The 17,329-nt window shown below is 43.1% G+C and overlaps 1 protein-coding gene across 3 annotated transcripts in view; it reads left to right on the top strand.

The window, feature by feature from the left end:
- CEP112 (centrosomal protein 112kDa) overlaps positions 1–16,262 on the top strand; it is a 159,255-nt gene extending 142,993 nt beyond the window's left edge. For 2 of the 3 annotated variants that reach the window (XM_014952283.1, XM_014952286.1), the window contains 3 exons: positions 11,976–12,077; positions 14,438–14,502; positions 15,830–16,224. In XM_014952283.1, the coding sequence (XP_014807769.1) occupies positions 11,976–12,077; positions 14,438–14,502; positions 15,830–15,833 (171 nt within the window). In that variant the 3' untranslated portion in view covers positions 15,834–16,224. Of the gene's footprint in view, positions 1–11,975; positions 12,078–14,437; positions 14,503–15,829 lie in introns of all 3 variants that reach the window. The other variant, XM_014952284.1, reaches the window with a different exon arrangement.
- Positions 16,263–17,329: the final 1,067 nt, after the last annotated feature.

Here is a 17,329-nt window from a genome sequence, read left to right as displayed (position 1 = left end):
TGCTCCCTATTTCAAGTTGGTATTTCAACTATTCTAGCTGTTAAATGGTGCATTTATTTTGAACTGTTTTACTGTTTTAACAGAGGTTTCTGAGACTATTCTCACTTGTTGTTTAATGGCTTGTATAGAGAGACTTATAATTGGACAATAACTGAGCTAAAAATAATAATTATTCCTGATCTTATGCATTCATTGTCCTCGCATGTTGTCTGTAAACAGTTCCATATGATTAATAGCACTAAAATTATTCTGGACACTTTCAGTGAGATCAGAGATTTCGTGTACTTCAAGCAAAATAGTGTATGTAGTCTGCAGACGAGTATTGAAATGGAAAGTCAATGATCTGCATTCAAACCAGATGAAATTGAAGTATTTAGGGAAATATACAGCTGGTGGATATCTGAATCACCTACAAATTTACGGATTTCTAATACAAATCAGTTTTTGCAGCATTTGAGAAATTTATTTGGTGCTGGGTAAATAGTATCCATTACATATATCCTGTATAGAGCATTTCTAAATCTATACCTGCAGGAATAGTAAGTTAGGGTGGTTGTAGAAGAGCAATACTCAGGGATTTTGAATATTTTTTCCCCAGTTGTTGTTGTCCTACATGGGATGTTTCGTACACAGGAACCCTTATTCACCTGGGTGTTCATGTTCACATATTTCCTCCCGGGAGAGTCAGCAATTCGCTTTTCTGCTCTTCTCCCCCTGCCCCCTGGACGGAGATGTTGGTCAGGTCACCCTTATCTGCACCACTTGCCCGTGGGAGGCGATGGGTGCAAGGGGTGAGCTGCCCTACAGGCCTTGCATTTTGGCTGCAGAGTTTCTCCTGGAAAAGGAAGAAAATAAGCTGTTTGGTGCCTGGTTGTCCCTCCCAGGGACCAGCACTGGCCTGCACGCTAGCAGAGTCCTCTTCCAAATCTCTTTATTATTTTTTCTTTAATCTTTGCCACTAGCATTTTGCTTTTTTACTGACCCATTTTGAGAGAGGATCCAGAAGAAGAAACAAGAAATGACTTGTGAGATACAGAGGTGGAAGGCTGGACATGCAGAGTCACAGGATGCTCCCTGCGTTGTGCCTTTGAGGTTTTCTCTTACATGAGCACCTCATCCAACCCAGCCCCCAGGGCTGTCCTCTCCATGCTAAATGAATGTAGGACAAGCTCAGCTGGTAATGTCCCCTTCCCCAGTATGAATGGAACAGAAATGTTATTTAAATGACACTGCACCATCTGGCTTGGAGCTTTTCCTGCACGGTGGTAATATGTTAGCAGAGTTCTGGTTATCTCATATCTGACTTCGTTTATGGTCTTGTCTCTGCCATTCATCCCTTGAGATGTTCTGAAGAAGCCAGAGCCATTGAGGATGTGTTTGTTTAGGTGGCTTTGGTCTATTTTGCAGACAAACATTTTGAAAGCTGTTAGTGTGTCTTCTCTGTGAGTGGTTAATCCATTAGTTATGCTTCTCTCTCTAGAAGGAAAATGGAAAAATGACAGCTCTGACATATGGCCAGTTATTGTGTCTGGGCTGGGCTACCTGTAAACATCTTCATCAAGTATTAACAGTAGCTAAAGGCTCATCAGCCAATCAGGGAACTGAAATATTTAAGGTAGTAACTTAGAACTTGCTTTCTGCTTTTACCAAACATTGTCTGAATCAGAATTGCATAAATCATCACAATTTGCGCTGGCGCTATTACAAAGGCCACTCTTGTGAGCTTTTACATGTCTATAAATAAGGAGGAGAGAGGGTTAAAAAGCTTCTGTTTTTCATTAAAAGGAAAAATCTTGTGTTTTGATTCTATAACAACAACAAACAAATGAATGAGACATGAAAAAACATTTTGTTGTGCTTTTAATTAAAAATAAAAAGCTGTTTCTCGTTATGGCTTGTTGGGTGGTATCTTAGTGCTCCATGTTCATCTTTTTTTCAGTGCAATGTTCTTATAACTTTCCAGTCTCTAGGAGTGACTGACAGATGCACAAAGCTTAACTCTTTGTTAAATAGCCCTCTGGGCACAGAGTTAACCTTTCGTTATTATAATTACCCAGAGAGACAAACTGTCCTATAAATAAGGAGGGGAATGTGTTGGAAGAGCTCTGATGGCAAGCCCTGAGCTGTCACGTGGTGCTGCAGCTGAAGATGAGCTGGTGTTTTTATGGAGCTTTTTCATTCCAATACTTCATGTTCTTTTATGAACTTGTGTTTACTCCTGTTTACTTTTCCCGTCCTCTTTGCAGTGTGAGCAGGTGCAATCGGGTTAGATGTGTGTGGTTTCATCAGAGGTGCAGCACGGCAACGGTACCCGAGTGATGAGTTCCCACCCACAGGAAGGGTTTGTCAAAAGTGCCTTGGAACTTCTCCCACTTGGACTACCCCAGATAATTTTATCTTTTCCACAAAGGTTCTCCTTTCTCTCCTAAGCGTGGGTTTCTGGACAATGGTCCATGTGTTCAGAGATGCTGCGCTTCTAGGTTGGAGCCTCAGAACTCTATCATCTTTCTTCGTGTAAAATGCTGGGTGTTTCCTTGAAAAATTAGATGTTCCCCTTCTTGAGGTGTGTGTAATTGTGTTCATGGAAAGCAGCAAACTAGCAGTAGATAAAGTGTAAGTCACACTCAATATAGAGATTTTTTTATACAGGGTTTTTATCTGTAGTCCCAAGACAGAGCAGTCTGGGAAGGTTCCTGGGAAACCCAGGTGTGTCCAGACCTTTTCCTGGCAAAGGAGTCTGGTGTCTCTTTGCTCAGACTAACCCCGCTGAGGCTGAGTTCCTGCACTGGGTCTCTGGTAGGGCATCGCTGGTTGTCTCTGGTTCCTGCCTAGGTCTAATGTAAGATGAGATTTCTGAAAGATCTTTCATTCCTGTAAAAATGTTTCTCTTTCTTGAGTCATGTGGCTTTGTGCAGTTGTCAGTCATCATTAAAAAATCCAAATTGTTCGTACAGCAGACTTTACATCCTGTGAATGTGTAATTAAAAATGATGCACATCACTGAGAGCTGAAGCATGTGCCTTAATGAATCAGGGAATTTAGGCACATGCAACAAATTTTGCTGAATTGGGGCCCATATACAAATGAACAGTAGTGATCTTCTTGCTTTATTGTCTAGATTTCTTTAGAATACCTCATTTAATTTCAAATTCCTTTTTGTAAGGGTAACCCCCCCCCAAGCCAGTGTACTGAACAGCTCCAAGAATCTCTCCTTTGAGAATTACACGCAGGAATTTTTTCAGACAGAAACCAAACCCAGCTATTCTTTTAATTCCTTGTTGTAATGTTTTTAACTGTAGAGGTGGATTGAGTATGATGTAAAATTTCTAGTTGGGGATAATAGAGGGAAGAAAGTTTCTCATGTTCATATACAGGTGAAGTAGCAACACTCTAGATACCCAAACCATAGGAATGCTCCTCCGAGCAGTCAAGTCACAAATAGAGTTTTAAAGGAGAGAGATTCTCTGAAGACAGAAAATCAATTATGTTCCATTCATGAATATTACTGAGGAAATGAGGGAGAATACCAATGTAGATTTCCAGCCTTTTAATTTCTTTTTTTCTCAAATAGATTATAAAAAATGGAGAAAGCAGTTATCAGAATAAGGATGTTGTAGAAGTATTTGGAATAAAATGGAACAGCTTAGTTTGTTAAGTGGATTTCACTCATGTTCAAATGAAAACAGGAGTGATAATTGTAAAAGAGCTATGATTCAAAAGCATTCAGTGAGTTTTCATTTTTAATGTTTATTATTCTGACTTGCTCAATTTTTTATGACTGCTGGATGTTTACCATGTTCAGCCTAACTTACTGTTTCCATGCCAACTAAATATATTTGTTCTCAGATGAATGCTGTGATGCGTCGTTCTGAGATTTTAGCTGCTGTGTGGCAGAGAGAACTTGTAACGTGTGTCACCTTCTGCTGGCCAGGAACTGAGCTCCTGCCTGGGGCTTGTGGGGCTGGGGCGAAGGGCCAGCGAGAGGGGCCAGGCCAGGGCATGGTCCCACCTAAGTCTTAAGACAACAGTGGCTGGGAGACCTCAGTAATATTAATATCCCTTTAGGCTGGCACTTTTTGGTCCGTATTTCTTTTCAGATTCATTTTTAAAGCTATGACAGAGTTTTAAATGCAATCAGATAAATTTGCAGAAGGTCTTTGCCCTCCCTTCCCTCGTCCTGCCCTGCTAGATGTGTCGCTCTCAACAGGTTGTCTTTCTCAGAACATGTTAGAGTCACCTAAAATCAGGCTAAGGAGCTCAAAGTATTTAAAAACAAAATTTTGCTTTGTGGCCAGCTGCAGGGGAGAGGATTGAGTCTCTTCCAAGTATGTTGTTCTTTCTTCTGACTTCCCGACAGAGGCTGTTGGGGAAGAATCAGGCTGATTCAGGTTCTATCTCCATAAGGGACCTTCCATGGATGTAGGTGCCCCTAGAGGTGTCTGGCAATGTTGACAAAGGTACCGTAAAGTGACTATTGGCATTTGGAGCCAAATTATACCACTTTTAGGTTGGTTAGTGTCTACCATACATGCAATTCCATTGAGATATTAATAAATCTGATACAAAAGCACTCCCCAATTTTTAATTAAGACTGAGATTGCTAGAATAAATCATAACTTTGCATTGATGTATTTTATATTTTGTGTAGCATTTTCTTTAACGGCCTGCTATGAAAGGAATGCAGAATTAAACAGAATATAGTAAGTTATACTGTATAGCATCAAGTTTCAGATTAGCAGAAGGAGATAGAAGCTGAACTTCAAGCACAGAAAAACAGATTTGCAGGTGGGATTTGAAAGGAGCTGGAAATCAATGGAGTTGAAAGTTCCCAGGAGCTCCATATGGCAGGAACTGCGGGAGAGAAGGCTCTCACCAACTGTGCAACTGTCAAAGGGAAAAGAGGTAGATGATGATGATGTACGTGTGGAAGGCAATGATCAAATGTTAGCTTTGGTAATCAGACACAACTGGAAAATACACAAATACATACCTACTTCATAGAACAGACTGATTTATTGGAACGAAGTGGCCAGCTGGAGAAAGACAGCAAAACAGAAACTACAGAACAAATAATTAAAAGGGAGAAGAGAATTTTTACCAGAAAAGAGTAGAAGCATATGCCAGCATGCAGGAATTAGAGAGTATTTTAAAATGTCATTTTTCTAGCTCTTCGTCTTAAATAGTAGTGAATGAGGAAGAGATCTTTCTTTTAAGAGAGCAGTACATTTTAGAGCGTCTGTGGTCTGCTTGCGTATTATCAATTAAGGGAATTTTGTTCTTTCAGAAGTGTTTAAAGTAGGACTACAAGGGACAATGATGCTGGTATTTACTGCAGGGAACTAACACCAAAGAAGAAATGTCAGTAGATGGAGGAGGCAGTGGGATGGCAGAAGGGAAGAGCAGAGACAGCTCAGCCCCAGCACGGGCTCTCAGCGCCGGGTGCTCAATCAGTGAACTGTCCTGTTCCTTCTTTCTGGGTGATGAGGTGCCTGGATGGACCTAAAAAGGACTGGAAAAGGCCAGCTTTATGCTGCTCTTTAATATAATGTAAATTCTGAGATATTATTTTGCTTGCAATTCAATCAGCACAAAATGCCACGGGTGGGACGTCCATCTGTGCAGGTGGCCGTGGCCGTGTCCCGCGCTGCCCGTCCCTACCCCCCCAGCGCCGGCGGGGACGCTCCCCAGACCCAGCAGCTTGGTCTCCAGTTGAGATACTGACTAGATGTTTCTTCTTGAAAGAAGGGACGTGGCGATAGCAAAAGCAGCTTCTGATTATTATCTACAAAGCTTTGCTTGTTGGCAGGGTGGGTGTGAAGGCCCCGGGCTGGTCCCGTGGCAGCGGGGCTGTGGGCTCTCCCGGCGGGACCCAGCACCCAGCGCCTCCGCCATCGCACCCCGAAACCCTGACCTGCTGCCCACCCGGGATGGAAGGGATTACACAGGAGGTAACGTGTCAGAACGCAAAACTGAAATATATCAATACATTCCAGTGGTGGTGTCGGAGAGGCTTGTAGCTTTATTTCAGACTTAATTATCTTGACAGTGTATTAGGAGCCGGCAGAGGCAGAAGTGACCCCAGGTGTTCCCAGCTGTGGCCCAGCAGAGCCCCTTGGGGGCTCCGGGCGGTGGAAGGGTGGCATCGGCGAGGGATGAAGGGACAAAGATGGCATCTGTGAGGAGGCATTGGGAAGGAGGGGAAGAGAAGTGGGGGATCCTCCAAAGCCCAGCTGGAACAATAGCAGAGCCCCGGAGAGAGGGGGAGAGAACAGCGCGAATTTTGTAGCCGCAGCATTCCTGGTTGTTCTGTGGTGTTGACAGTGAAAGCTTTTATTCCTCTCCAACTCGTGTAATCCCAAGAATGCTGCTCTTGCCATATGCAGCCCATTGGTGATTTTTTGTTAAAAAAGCTTTGCCTGCCTTCCCTTCCTTTGCGGCTATGAATTATATAGACTCGTATCGCTTAACTACAAACAGGGTTTTCCAGGTGGGAGATCTTGGTTAAGAAAAGAAAGGAATCGAAATACAAGCCACTGAAGTAATAAGGCCTCTTGATGCAGGTTGGGAAAAAGAAATACAGTGAGTTATGGCAGAAAGCTGAGCGTGCAGCGAGCAGCCCGGCGGGGCTGGAGGTCCCCGTGGGTCACTAAAACAACAAGGCAAAAATGTTTTGGACGCTCAGATGGTTTACTAGCTAAAGACAGAAAAACAAAGAGGAAAGCTACGCCACCAATTTATGTTTTATTGAAACTGTCAGAAGAGAGGAGGTTCTCCAGCAGTATTTTCTCAGCAGAGAACGACATGGCGCACACTTGACAAAATAAGTGGCTCAGCTGATCTTGCTCAGTTTCTGTTTTCAGCTGAGCCAAATTCATGCAATTTATAGCATTCGTTACTTTTCTTTAGAACTTGAGAACATTTGTATCAAATTGCATTCTATTTCTCTAAATCTGGAAGAACCATATTTCAATGTACGTTGCACAGCAAGAATAGAAATTCCTGCTGCCTGAAATAAGAGAGGATGTGGACTGAAAAGCAGGGGATACTCCTATTTGATTATAGTGTGAAAAGACAAATGGCTGGGACTTGTTCTTCATAGAAAAAATGGATACGTCATTAGGAAAAATTGTTGGGGAAGATTTCAAGCTCTAATTAATTATACTTTTCCAACAGAACCCCCGAGAGATCTGAAATTTAAGGAAATTGCAGATTTTGGTAGATTTGGTTCCTCAGTTCTAGCCGTGTCCCAGCGTCCCCCAGAGCAGCTGGTGGAGGAAGGTGCCCGTAGAGACTCGTGGCAGTTTTAGAGTAGAGCTGTGCTCACTGAGAGGTCGGGAGTGCTGAGAAGCAGAGGAGGAGTCACTGCAATTAGGGAGGACGCAAACGAGCTGTGATTAATCATTGCTTTGACATTCATTGGGTTGTTGTTTGGTTTTTTGTTGATTGCGTTTTTTTTAATTGGGATGGCATTGTAGTAATTTGTCCCTCACTTGCCCTTTTCAAAGTGCTTTCAGAAAATTACTTCAGCAATCTTCAAGTTGACCTATGCAATATTATTATTATTATCCTCATTTAGGTTGAGACTTTAGTCTGGGACTAAATGATTTGCCTGAGGCTGAAGGATTTATTTTTACCTTTTTGGTACCCGAACCTGTCTTCAGATTTATTACAGAAGATCTTTTACATCTTCTTTCAGAGCTGTGTATTGCAGAAACAGATGCATAACCTTTATAAAGAGATTTCTCTTTTAAACAGCATTGTAACATACCTGTATTTAAATAATGCAGGAAAGGATTTGAGAAAGTATTCTTCTCATCCTACTCCCCCTGAAATGTGGAAAAAAATTGATAACAATTATATGATCCTAATTATGCCTTTTGGTCACTATCCTAGTAGTTCCTGGCACATGTGGAATTATTATCCTCCAAAAATATCATAAACAGGCAGAAATTAAGATACTAAAAAAAACACAACACCTTAGTTAAGTGAACTGCCTTTTGATTCTTATCTGACATAAACAAAATGTTAACTTTGTGCCCTTTGAGACAAGATTGATTTTTTTAAGGGAACTTCAACAACTCCTCTGTGTTGGCAATGTACACCTCAGAGGTTCTCTTGCATTTTCCCTATGCTCCTCTGCTCCAAACCAAGTAATTGACAATGGGGAGATCTGGAGAAGATTGCATTTTATTTATTTTATTTTTTATTTTTTTTAATGAGACAGGGATTTTGCACCAGGGCCAGTGTTTTCTGGGTGCTCTGGGGAGGAGGAAGGGGAGAGATGGCATCAGGAACCCGAATGAGATACGACATGGTTGTGGCTGTGAGCAAAGCACAGAGGGGAAGCAGAATATCCTCTGCTTCACAGGCTGGTAGCACTTGGACTGAAATACATCTGGTCATCCTGAAAATACTGTATTGCTCCTGGATGTGCTGAAGTTGTTTCTTTCAAAAAGGAAGGAGAGTGAGCCCGGTGCAGGTAGGTGCCAACAGGACTTGTTCCTGATGGGTCCTGTGCTCCCTTCTGCTTCTAACCCAGCCCCACACACAAATAATGAGTAGCTGCAAAACTGAATTGTGCCACCTGAAAACTCCTTGAAGTAGTAAAATTGGCACTTGTCTTAGAGTTCTGAAAAGCATTGGGCCACGCCTGACTGCCTGGTTTGGAGAGCTTGGTTCTGGATATTTCTCTCTTGGACATCAAAGCCAACTTTTATCTCTCTTGTCATGCCCAACTTGTCAGTGCCCAACTACGACAAGCTCTCACGGCAGTCTGTGAAATTATAACTTCTCTGCTTTTTGCATCACTTTGTATAACTGTGTGAATATTTGTCTCTTTCTCATTTATGGTGTGACTAAGCACACATGAGCTATGTGTGGCGACTTCAGCTTTCAGTTGTTTCTACTGACACCAAAGATGATTGATGGTACAACTCTAAACCTCATATGTTAGCCACCAACCTGAATAAACAAAGACCAGTGTGGCAGCTTAATATTAAAAGCTATAAAACCTTCCTGGGGGTTCATGGATTAAATCAACTCAACAGAATGAATTTTCAAAAAAAAAACTTTCTCAGGATTGAAGAAAAATGAACTCAACAGTAAATGAAATAGGGCTATCCTCATCCAGCAGACTAAAGCCCTCCTGAGGGCTGAAGAATTGCAATTTTAAACATCTCTCAAGAGTGCAAGAGGAGACACAGTATTTGTGGATCCTAAGGAGGCAGCTTGAGGCTATAAAAGAACAAAAAAGCCTTTAAGGTACAAAAAAAAAAAATTCAAAAAAATCCCTGCAGACATAGCTTTCATTGGTCAAAAATAAGTGTTAAAAAATAAAAACCTTCCCCCATTAAAATTAGTATATGAGCCCCACTGTGTGTTATTTGCCAGTTGTAAGAAGTGATTCAGATTTTTGCCATGCACTATTTTAATCTCTTGGGTCAATAAACCTTGATAGTAACTTCAGCCAAAAATATCAGCATGTTGTTTATCATAATAGGACAGGAAACAGCTGGGGTCTTATTTTCATCTTATTGTGATGCAATTATAAGTGAGCACAGTTGAAAGTAACTTACTTTGTCTTAGCAAACAAACAAATTGCAGTTGTATCCCAAAGAACAGTTTTCACTGCAAAAATGTGCGTCTTCTCTCTGAAACAGAGTAATATTTCAGCTACCAGGGCTTGTTTCTCCTTTTCTTTCTCCGTTTTCAGCTAGCCCAGTAATATTGCTGGGCTATAGAGCCATACTTTAAAGCACAGAACATATTTCTTACTGATTTACCAAGAAACACCTTTGTCAAAAGGGAGCAATCCCTTTGCTGCTTTGCTGAGTCAGTAGCAAACATGAACACCTTGTGAAAGCGGGTATTTGGAGGGCACTTAATAGATTCATCTGGTCAGGCAGTGACCGGTTGAAAGAAGACTGTTGCACAATTAGAACATTATTATTGCACAGAGCTGTATTAAGATTTCTGTTCCATCTACTTGCAATGAAACTTGCTTGACTTTCCTCTGGGAAGAATTATTCTAAGGAGCTCCTGCCGTGTGCTGGGCACCCGCGGGCGCCTGTCGGGGACCCGGGTGGGTCATGGGGTGGTGAGGGACGTCGGACCCTGGGCTCCAGTGCCTGAAAGCACGGAGCTGGAGTGAGAGTCAGGCCCCGTCAGGGTCACCCCAACATACTGGGAGGTGATGGATCATCCAGATCCTCTTAATCGTGAAATAGATCTTTATTATTCAAAATTTAGGAAGTAAAAGCCTTTTGCTGTGCCAGCTGCCCGTTCCTGCTCCTGTCACACCAAGAACAAATTTCAGACATTGAATTAACTGAAATATGTGTTCCTGATCTATCAAGGTCCCCACCCAAATGAGCTGTTGGCTCAGAAAACATTTGTCCTGGCAGAGCACTTATGCATAGCATTGTGAGCCTCTATAGAAGGAGTAGCATGAATTTCTTGGAGTAACTTTCAAAACCATACGTTTGGATCCTGGGTTATATACTGGCAGAGTTCAAACAAGGATTCCTGTCTCACCATTTTTTTTCCTTTAGATTTGCATAGTGGCATCACTTATTGCAGCTCACAAGGAAAGCCTCTAATTGCCTATTTGCATAGAGATTTGGAGATTTCTTCTGCATGCTGGAATGACTCATAGACAGAATTTTCCTAAAGTTTCATCAGATTGTTTTATTCCTTTTGTATTGATAATTGGAGTGTGCATAATGCAGATTTTGGCATGACCTGCTTTTTGTGACGGATGGTGGTTGGCACATCTTGCAGTGAACTTTGTGTTGGGTTCCCACGTGTTGGAGCGTGTGTCCTCGCTCCGGGAGCCGGGAGGTGCCACTCGTGGCTCCTGCGGGTGTGAGACAGAGGTTCTGATTTGTGGTCGCAATGGCAGATTTAAGGACTTTGGTGCTAAAACAAAATTAGCGCAAAATGGCATCGGCATGGAAATCATTGGAAAAAAGATTCAATTTGAAAGTTTAAATATATTTTATAAGTAAATCTGATATTGATTCCCTTTTATCCTTTATTTACATATTCAGCTGCTAATCCAGAAAAACACCTAAGTACTTGCTTAATTTGAATTAAGCGGTTAATCCTATTGGAAGTTAAGCGCAGATGGGAGGCCCTGATTCAGCCAAGTCCTGGGGTGTGAGCAGCCCGGTGCTGGGGGACGGAGCCCACCCAGGGTCCCCCCACTTTCCCCGGGCCAAGGTTCGGCAAATACAGCCTCACCGCAGAGATACAGAGCACAATCCTTCCAGCTGATCTGTCTTCATTTAACTCACTTTGTAACTGTCCTGTTCACTCAGCATCCGTTGAATACAGTTATGGACTGAAATGTCCTCCTTTAGAAGGAATCATTTTGGTGTGAACATCTGATCATAATGTCTAAGATATTTGACCCTATTTGTTGAAAGTCCCGTAGCATCAATGAAGTTGAGGAAGACACAAAGCGCAATGAAAAATAGTTGTGCAATATTAAAAAAGGGCCTCAAAAGCACCTAGAAGTTGAGAAATTTCATAAAAAAATCTCAGGAAACAGTAATTCCCCTTGTCTAAGGGAGTGAGGGGCAAATATCCCTTCACTGACCTCGTTCTCATCCCACCGAAGGCAAAAAGAAAACTTCTGATGATCAATTTGCAAAGTGTATGTCTCTAGTGAGGTAGATTTAGGAATTGCTGCTTCAGACCATGTCCCAACAAATGCCGCGCTGTTTCCTTTTCATGATTTTTTTCCTCCTCTCCATATATTCTTTGTTCTCATGTTTTCTTTCTCCTTTCTTCCTCTTTTTTACCTCTTGCTCTTTATAGGTCCCTGATGATCTTTCTTCTCTCTCCTTCCCTTTCCCTTGATATCCCAATTCTGACTTTATTTGGACTCCAGTTTGGACAAAAGAAGCAAACTAGTTACTCTCCAGCTTCCAGGAGCAGCCATCTATATATAAATCTCTTTTTGTCCGTTACAGATGACCCATATACGACAAGAATATGAAACCACGTTCAAAGGTCTGATGCCAGCATCTGTGAGACAGGAACTTGAAGACACCATTGTATCTTTAAAATCTCAGGTAAATTCTTACTCATCTTCAGCTTTTTGGACTGGATAAAAACCACCTAGACAAGAAATTATGACCATCTAAAATTTGGCCAAAAATACTGAATAAGTCTCAAAACCAAATTATGCTGGACTCACATGCTTCTGACTCGGTCACCTTTCACAAGGCTTTTCTCCCTCAGTTTACTCAGCTTGAGAACAACCATATTGTGTCTTTTGATCCCAGGTGTTGCATGAGATGGCAATTGGAGGCAGAAATTATGCTGCTTTTAGTATTGGAGGTTTTTTTCTCAACCTTTCATATATAGCACAGTTATCTTTCATCTTCCTTACCCTGTTTCTCCCGAAGGAATCATTTAAAGGATGCATGTAGAGGGTGCAGAAGAGAATGAGAAATAATTTTGTTTTCTTTCAGCCTATATAATAAAGCAAATGGGGTAATTCTTTTAAGGTAGTCATCCGAATGATCATTGTGCTATTTCTACATTTTCCAATATAAAGAGGCTCTAATAGAATTCTGTAACTGCTTTGTTTTTAATATTGCCAAACACTAGCTCATCTAGAATAATACAGAATCAATATTACTTGTATGAAATCGACTATGAAAGTGGCTAATAGAAATAGCAACATGTCATTGTAAACAGGGAGTTAGTAATGAACTGAGTGTGTTTCTGTGCCTGGTTCCCACAGAAGCTCTCTGTTCTGTCCTATTCGGTATATTGGGAGCTGGGAGGAACCAGAATGTCACCATAGCCTGAGCTCACGTGAGGAAGGGTAAATAGCAATAAAAAGGAGTGATCGTAGATGTGGAATAATGGTAATCCAAAGCAAACGCTGTCAGTGCTGGCGTATGGCCCCGTGCAGGACTGTGCATTAATCGTGGTGGGAAGGGCTGGGGTCTGTCCTGGGCTGGAGGGAAGGAACCAGAGAAGGACGGGGCAACGCTGGTGCCTCGGAGCTGCCCCAGGGCTCTGGGGAGAGGCAGAGCCCCGAGGACACGGCACACACACACATGAGCTTGATACCAGCACGCTCCCTGAACCAGTTTCCAGGACCGTTTTTCCAGCAATTATAGATCTACAAACTCTCCGTTTTTCTTTCTTGTACAATCTCTCTCTGTGGAGATAGTTAGTAATTTAAGGTATTTGCTTTTTTTTTTTTTTCTTTCTTTTTCCTTCTTTACAATGCATAAGCATTTTTTGCTGCGCATGAGACACTTCCCCTGGCAAAGCAAAAGCCTTTAATAGAAGTAGGAAATTTTCATAGGGGAAACTTTCATGTTCCTATGTGCTAGTAGTAACATAATTTCAGTGCTGTGTTGTAAACACTCTGCTACATATCAAGGGCTACCTAATGGAAGGGATGCTCTTTCTCATTTAAATAGTTGTGGGAAATAAAGAGTTAAGGATCTACTGGGGAAATCTATTTCCAGTTCATAGTAAACGGCTATTTTTAAAGTGTGGTTGACTATTAGCACTGTCTGGGAGGAAGTGCTACTCCGCAGCTAATATAATACCACACCTTTTAATGAGTTTTAAAAAAAAAAAAAAAGTAGAATCTGATATCCACCTGCAGGGCTTCTGTCGGCAGCAGCAGCGTTTCAAAAGAGCAGAAGTTCCTAAACAGACCAAAACCTGGGTGCACTCCCAGAAACACAGAGCTGCTGGCTGAGTTTCCTGCGGTGGGCGCAGACCCCTGGGCAGCCGGGCTCTCTCTGAGCACAGGTGTCCTGCTCTTTGGAAATTGTTGAAATTCCTGTTTGAAAACATCAGACGAGAAGGGCAGTGGAATCTCTGCACCTGTCAGGATTATTTATTGTTGGAGGAGGATGAAGAGGATAGGCTAGGTAAAAACACCGAGCAGTGATAAAAATAAACAAACAAAAAATAAAGAAAATACTTGAGGCTTGGGCAAAGTTTTCTAGAAGCGTTGCTAAATATAAAGTACACTGCCAACTGTCTGCTCTTGGTGAGGCCTCCGAAAGCGGCCAGGGTGTATTAATAAACATTAATTTCATACATTTCAAGAACAGGTAAGTACCTTCATCCCAAGTGCAGGGATAAGAGCAGAGGCTTCGTGTGGGAGCTGAGAGCAGCACTGGGGCTCCCAGACCCTGCGTGACCCATCTGGTCCCACCAGCTCAGCTTGAAATCTGGTTGCCTCTGTCCCTAAAGGAGTAGGAGTGTGGGGCTGGAGCGGGGCCAGGGAAGCCACACTAATGATCTTCTATCAGGTATCAATTCCAGCACACAGCTAAAGCGTTACTGCATTTTATTTAGGCAGGATAGATGAGAAAAACACCCTTTATGAAGTGAGTGCAAGTTTATGAATTAGAATTTTGTACACCATTTTCACATGGGATGTATTTTACAGGTCAATATTCTGCAGAAAAGAGCCTCTGTCCTCCAGGAAGAGCTGAACACCTACCATGCCAGAAGGTGCGTGATTATCTTTGATCAATTTGTACCATTTCACACCTGTGGATCCCACTTACTGAAGTTTTATGGCTTAATTAAAACACTCAAATTTAGTTGCAGTTTTAAAAGATCCTTATTTTCAGTAAACAAGCGCCTGAGCATTTTCCCAGTGCTTAGTCAGTGCCATTAGAGCAGGATGAGAGAGCTCGCAGGTGCATTGCAAGCCCGGGCTTCGCCTGCGCGCCGGTGCCGGGGCCGTGGCTGGGAGCTGCCACCTCCTTTTGAGATAGAAAACAATGATGCAATGCGTAATGTTCCAGATCGCATCTTCAAAGCACCGGATCTTCAGGAGCCTGAGCTTTTTTTTTTTCCAGGCGTTTACACCCTCCAATATAAATTATGGCAAGTGCTGCAGCAATAAAAAGCCTTGCTGTGCCTTTAGAGTAAGTGATTCACACAGAGAGGTGAGTAAAGGGGAACTTCCTAGGAACGCCACTCCAGCTCTCCTGTATTTATGGACTTTGATGATATTTGCATATCTCACATCAGGATTTCTGCAAATAAGAACGTGTGCTTGTGAAAATAGTGTAAACATTTGTGAGGTAGTTAAACATCTGTAAAAATGTTGACAGTGTGAAAGTTGTCGGAAAGTGCTAATCCTAAACTTTTTGTTAACAAGAATTAGCTAAAGCTAATTGGGAACTGAAAATGTCATAGATTCTTGGTAATGTGTGCAGCGAGGGCACTGTTAGATCAATACAGAGCTGGAACAGGGTCTCTAGACTCTCCAACAGCAGCAGCAGCAGCATTGCCAAGGGATGCGTTTTGTCTCAACTGACTCTGCGGCAGTGTCGGCCTTCGTGAGGAACAGAGCTCTTTAAAGAGATGATTAATCACAGACAGACAGATCAGCCCGGGCCACGGGTGACCACAACGCTGGGAGAGGAAGGATCCCCAGCCGTGTCCTGCTGGAGAAGAGGGGCAGGGACGGAGCCAGCATGGGACACCCCTGCTCCTCTCACGGCCGGGCGTTTGCTCCTGGACGTGGAGAAGCTTTTGTGCTGCTGCTCTCCAGGGAAATTTTCCTCCTGAACATATCTTTTTTCCAAGACTACATTCTCACTACGTTTTGTATTAGCATTTACCTGACCCTCAGTCACTGAAATACTGATTTTTACGGCTTTAGGCCCCCGTGTGCCCGTGGCTGCAGGAGTGAGGTGGCTCCTGGGTGGCCCCACACAGGGCCGTACCCTCGCGCCGCCCACCCGAGCCAGCCCTGCTCCCCGACTGCTGGGTTTTTATAGTAACAATAGTGAGCTGTAACTAATGAGAATCTCTTCATTTTCAGGTAGCTGCTGGAGCCATTGGATTTCTTCGGTTGCCAAAGGGACTGCTTTGAATAGGTTTGAAGATTTGGCTCTTGTAAACTGAAATGCAGAGATGGGTGGCTGTGTGGTTAGCACATAAGGTGTGATGAGCTTCATGAGAACGCATCCATTGCTCGTGCCACCGGGGTTTTAGTTGTATCTTCCTCCCATTATTTTTTTTATCATTATCTTCTTACAGACTTATGCTTTCAGTATCTGTGTATTTGACTCCGTGCTGAGCTTGCTTACCAAGCAAGTAGAGTTTTCTCTACTAATATTTTTGTTATTACTTCCCAATACCATTCTTTTCATTTTTATACATGAAGAAAATCCCATTTTCTATTATTATTGTCCAAAATATTTTAACATATTTTGACCTCGTTTTGTGTTTACATAATATTAAAATATTATTTTTTACTATTTTTGTTTTGACATTATTGTCACGCTTGGGCATCTCACTCACCTTAGCAGCAGCAACAGGGCATATGAGAGTTTTGTTTGGCTTTGTTACCTGGGGAAATACGTCGTGCTGTGTTTCAAGGAGAAACCTCGTAGTGAGAATGGAAACACTGTGATGACAAATGCAGCCACCCTCGCCAGTTAATTGCATATACATCGATGACTGGGGCTGCATTCGCCGGTCACAGGGATGTCCTTTGTCATTTACTGATAGCACAGTTCTGGGGCATTACTGAAAAAGAGTCCTAACAGCTGCGGCCTTGGTTCCTCGTGAGGTGCTCAGGCTCTCCGGGGTCATCCTGGGCAATCCAGGCAGATTCCCGAGGGTTTGCAGGGTTTGGGATGTGGTGGAAAGCTGAAGGAACTGGATGGGGAGTCCTCCTGGCTCTGCCTCCCAGGGAAAGGAAGGTTTCCTTGTCGCTTGGCCATCCCTGAGCCAGGGTGTACTTTAGTACACTCATAATCTGTAAATTTAGATGTGCTGTACACAAGAATAGCTTTTTTTTTTTCTCTAGGCACCATCCTGCCAGCAGTGTTCATATCAAGGCACAGTTAATGTCTGAGTGCTTGAGAGGGGGCCAGAAATTCCTGTCTTCTCAGTCCAGCTGTGGCAGCGAGACCCTCCGTATCGCTGCTGACGGGGACGGCCACTTCTCCCCCTCGCCCCGCTGGCACCGCCGCTCCACGTGCCGCCTCCGGGCACGATTCCGAGGGTCCTGACCGCTTGAGTGCGGGCGGCTGGACACGGCTGGAGTCCCAGCTCTCCAGCTGCGCTCTTATCTCCTCCTGGCATGGAGATCAATGAGGAGAAGCTTTGGCAGGCTGGGCTCCATCCACCCCCACCTCCTGGCAGCGCCGGCAGCGAGCTCCTTGCCAAACCCAGGCTCCAGCTTTGCCGGGTGCTCTGCCGGTTGTCAGGCTGGGCTGGGCCTGGGGAGGTTCTCCACCTTCCCTGAATCAACAAGCGATTCTTCTAATTATAGATAAGGGGTTGTCAGGGCTCTGATAAGCAAGGAGGTGCC

This window comes from Calidris pugnax, unplaced genomic scaffold (assembly GCF_001431845.1).
Source record: "Calidris pugnax isolate Ruff unplaced genomic scaffold, ASM143184v1 scaffold206, whole genome shotgun sequence".
Taxonomy (NCBI): domain Eukaryota; kingdom Metazoa; phylum Chordata; class Aves; order Charadriiformes; family Scolopacidae; genus Calidris; species Calidris pugnax.
The sequence above is the reverse complement of the archived record's forward strand: the minus strand, read 5'-3'. Positions and strand labels throughout refer to the sequence as shown.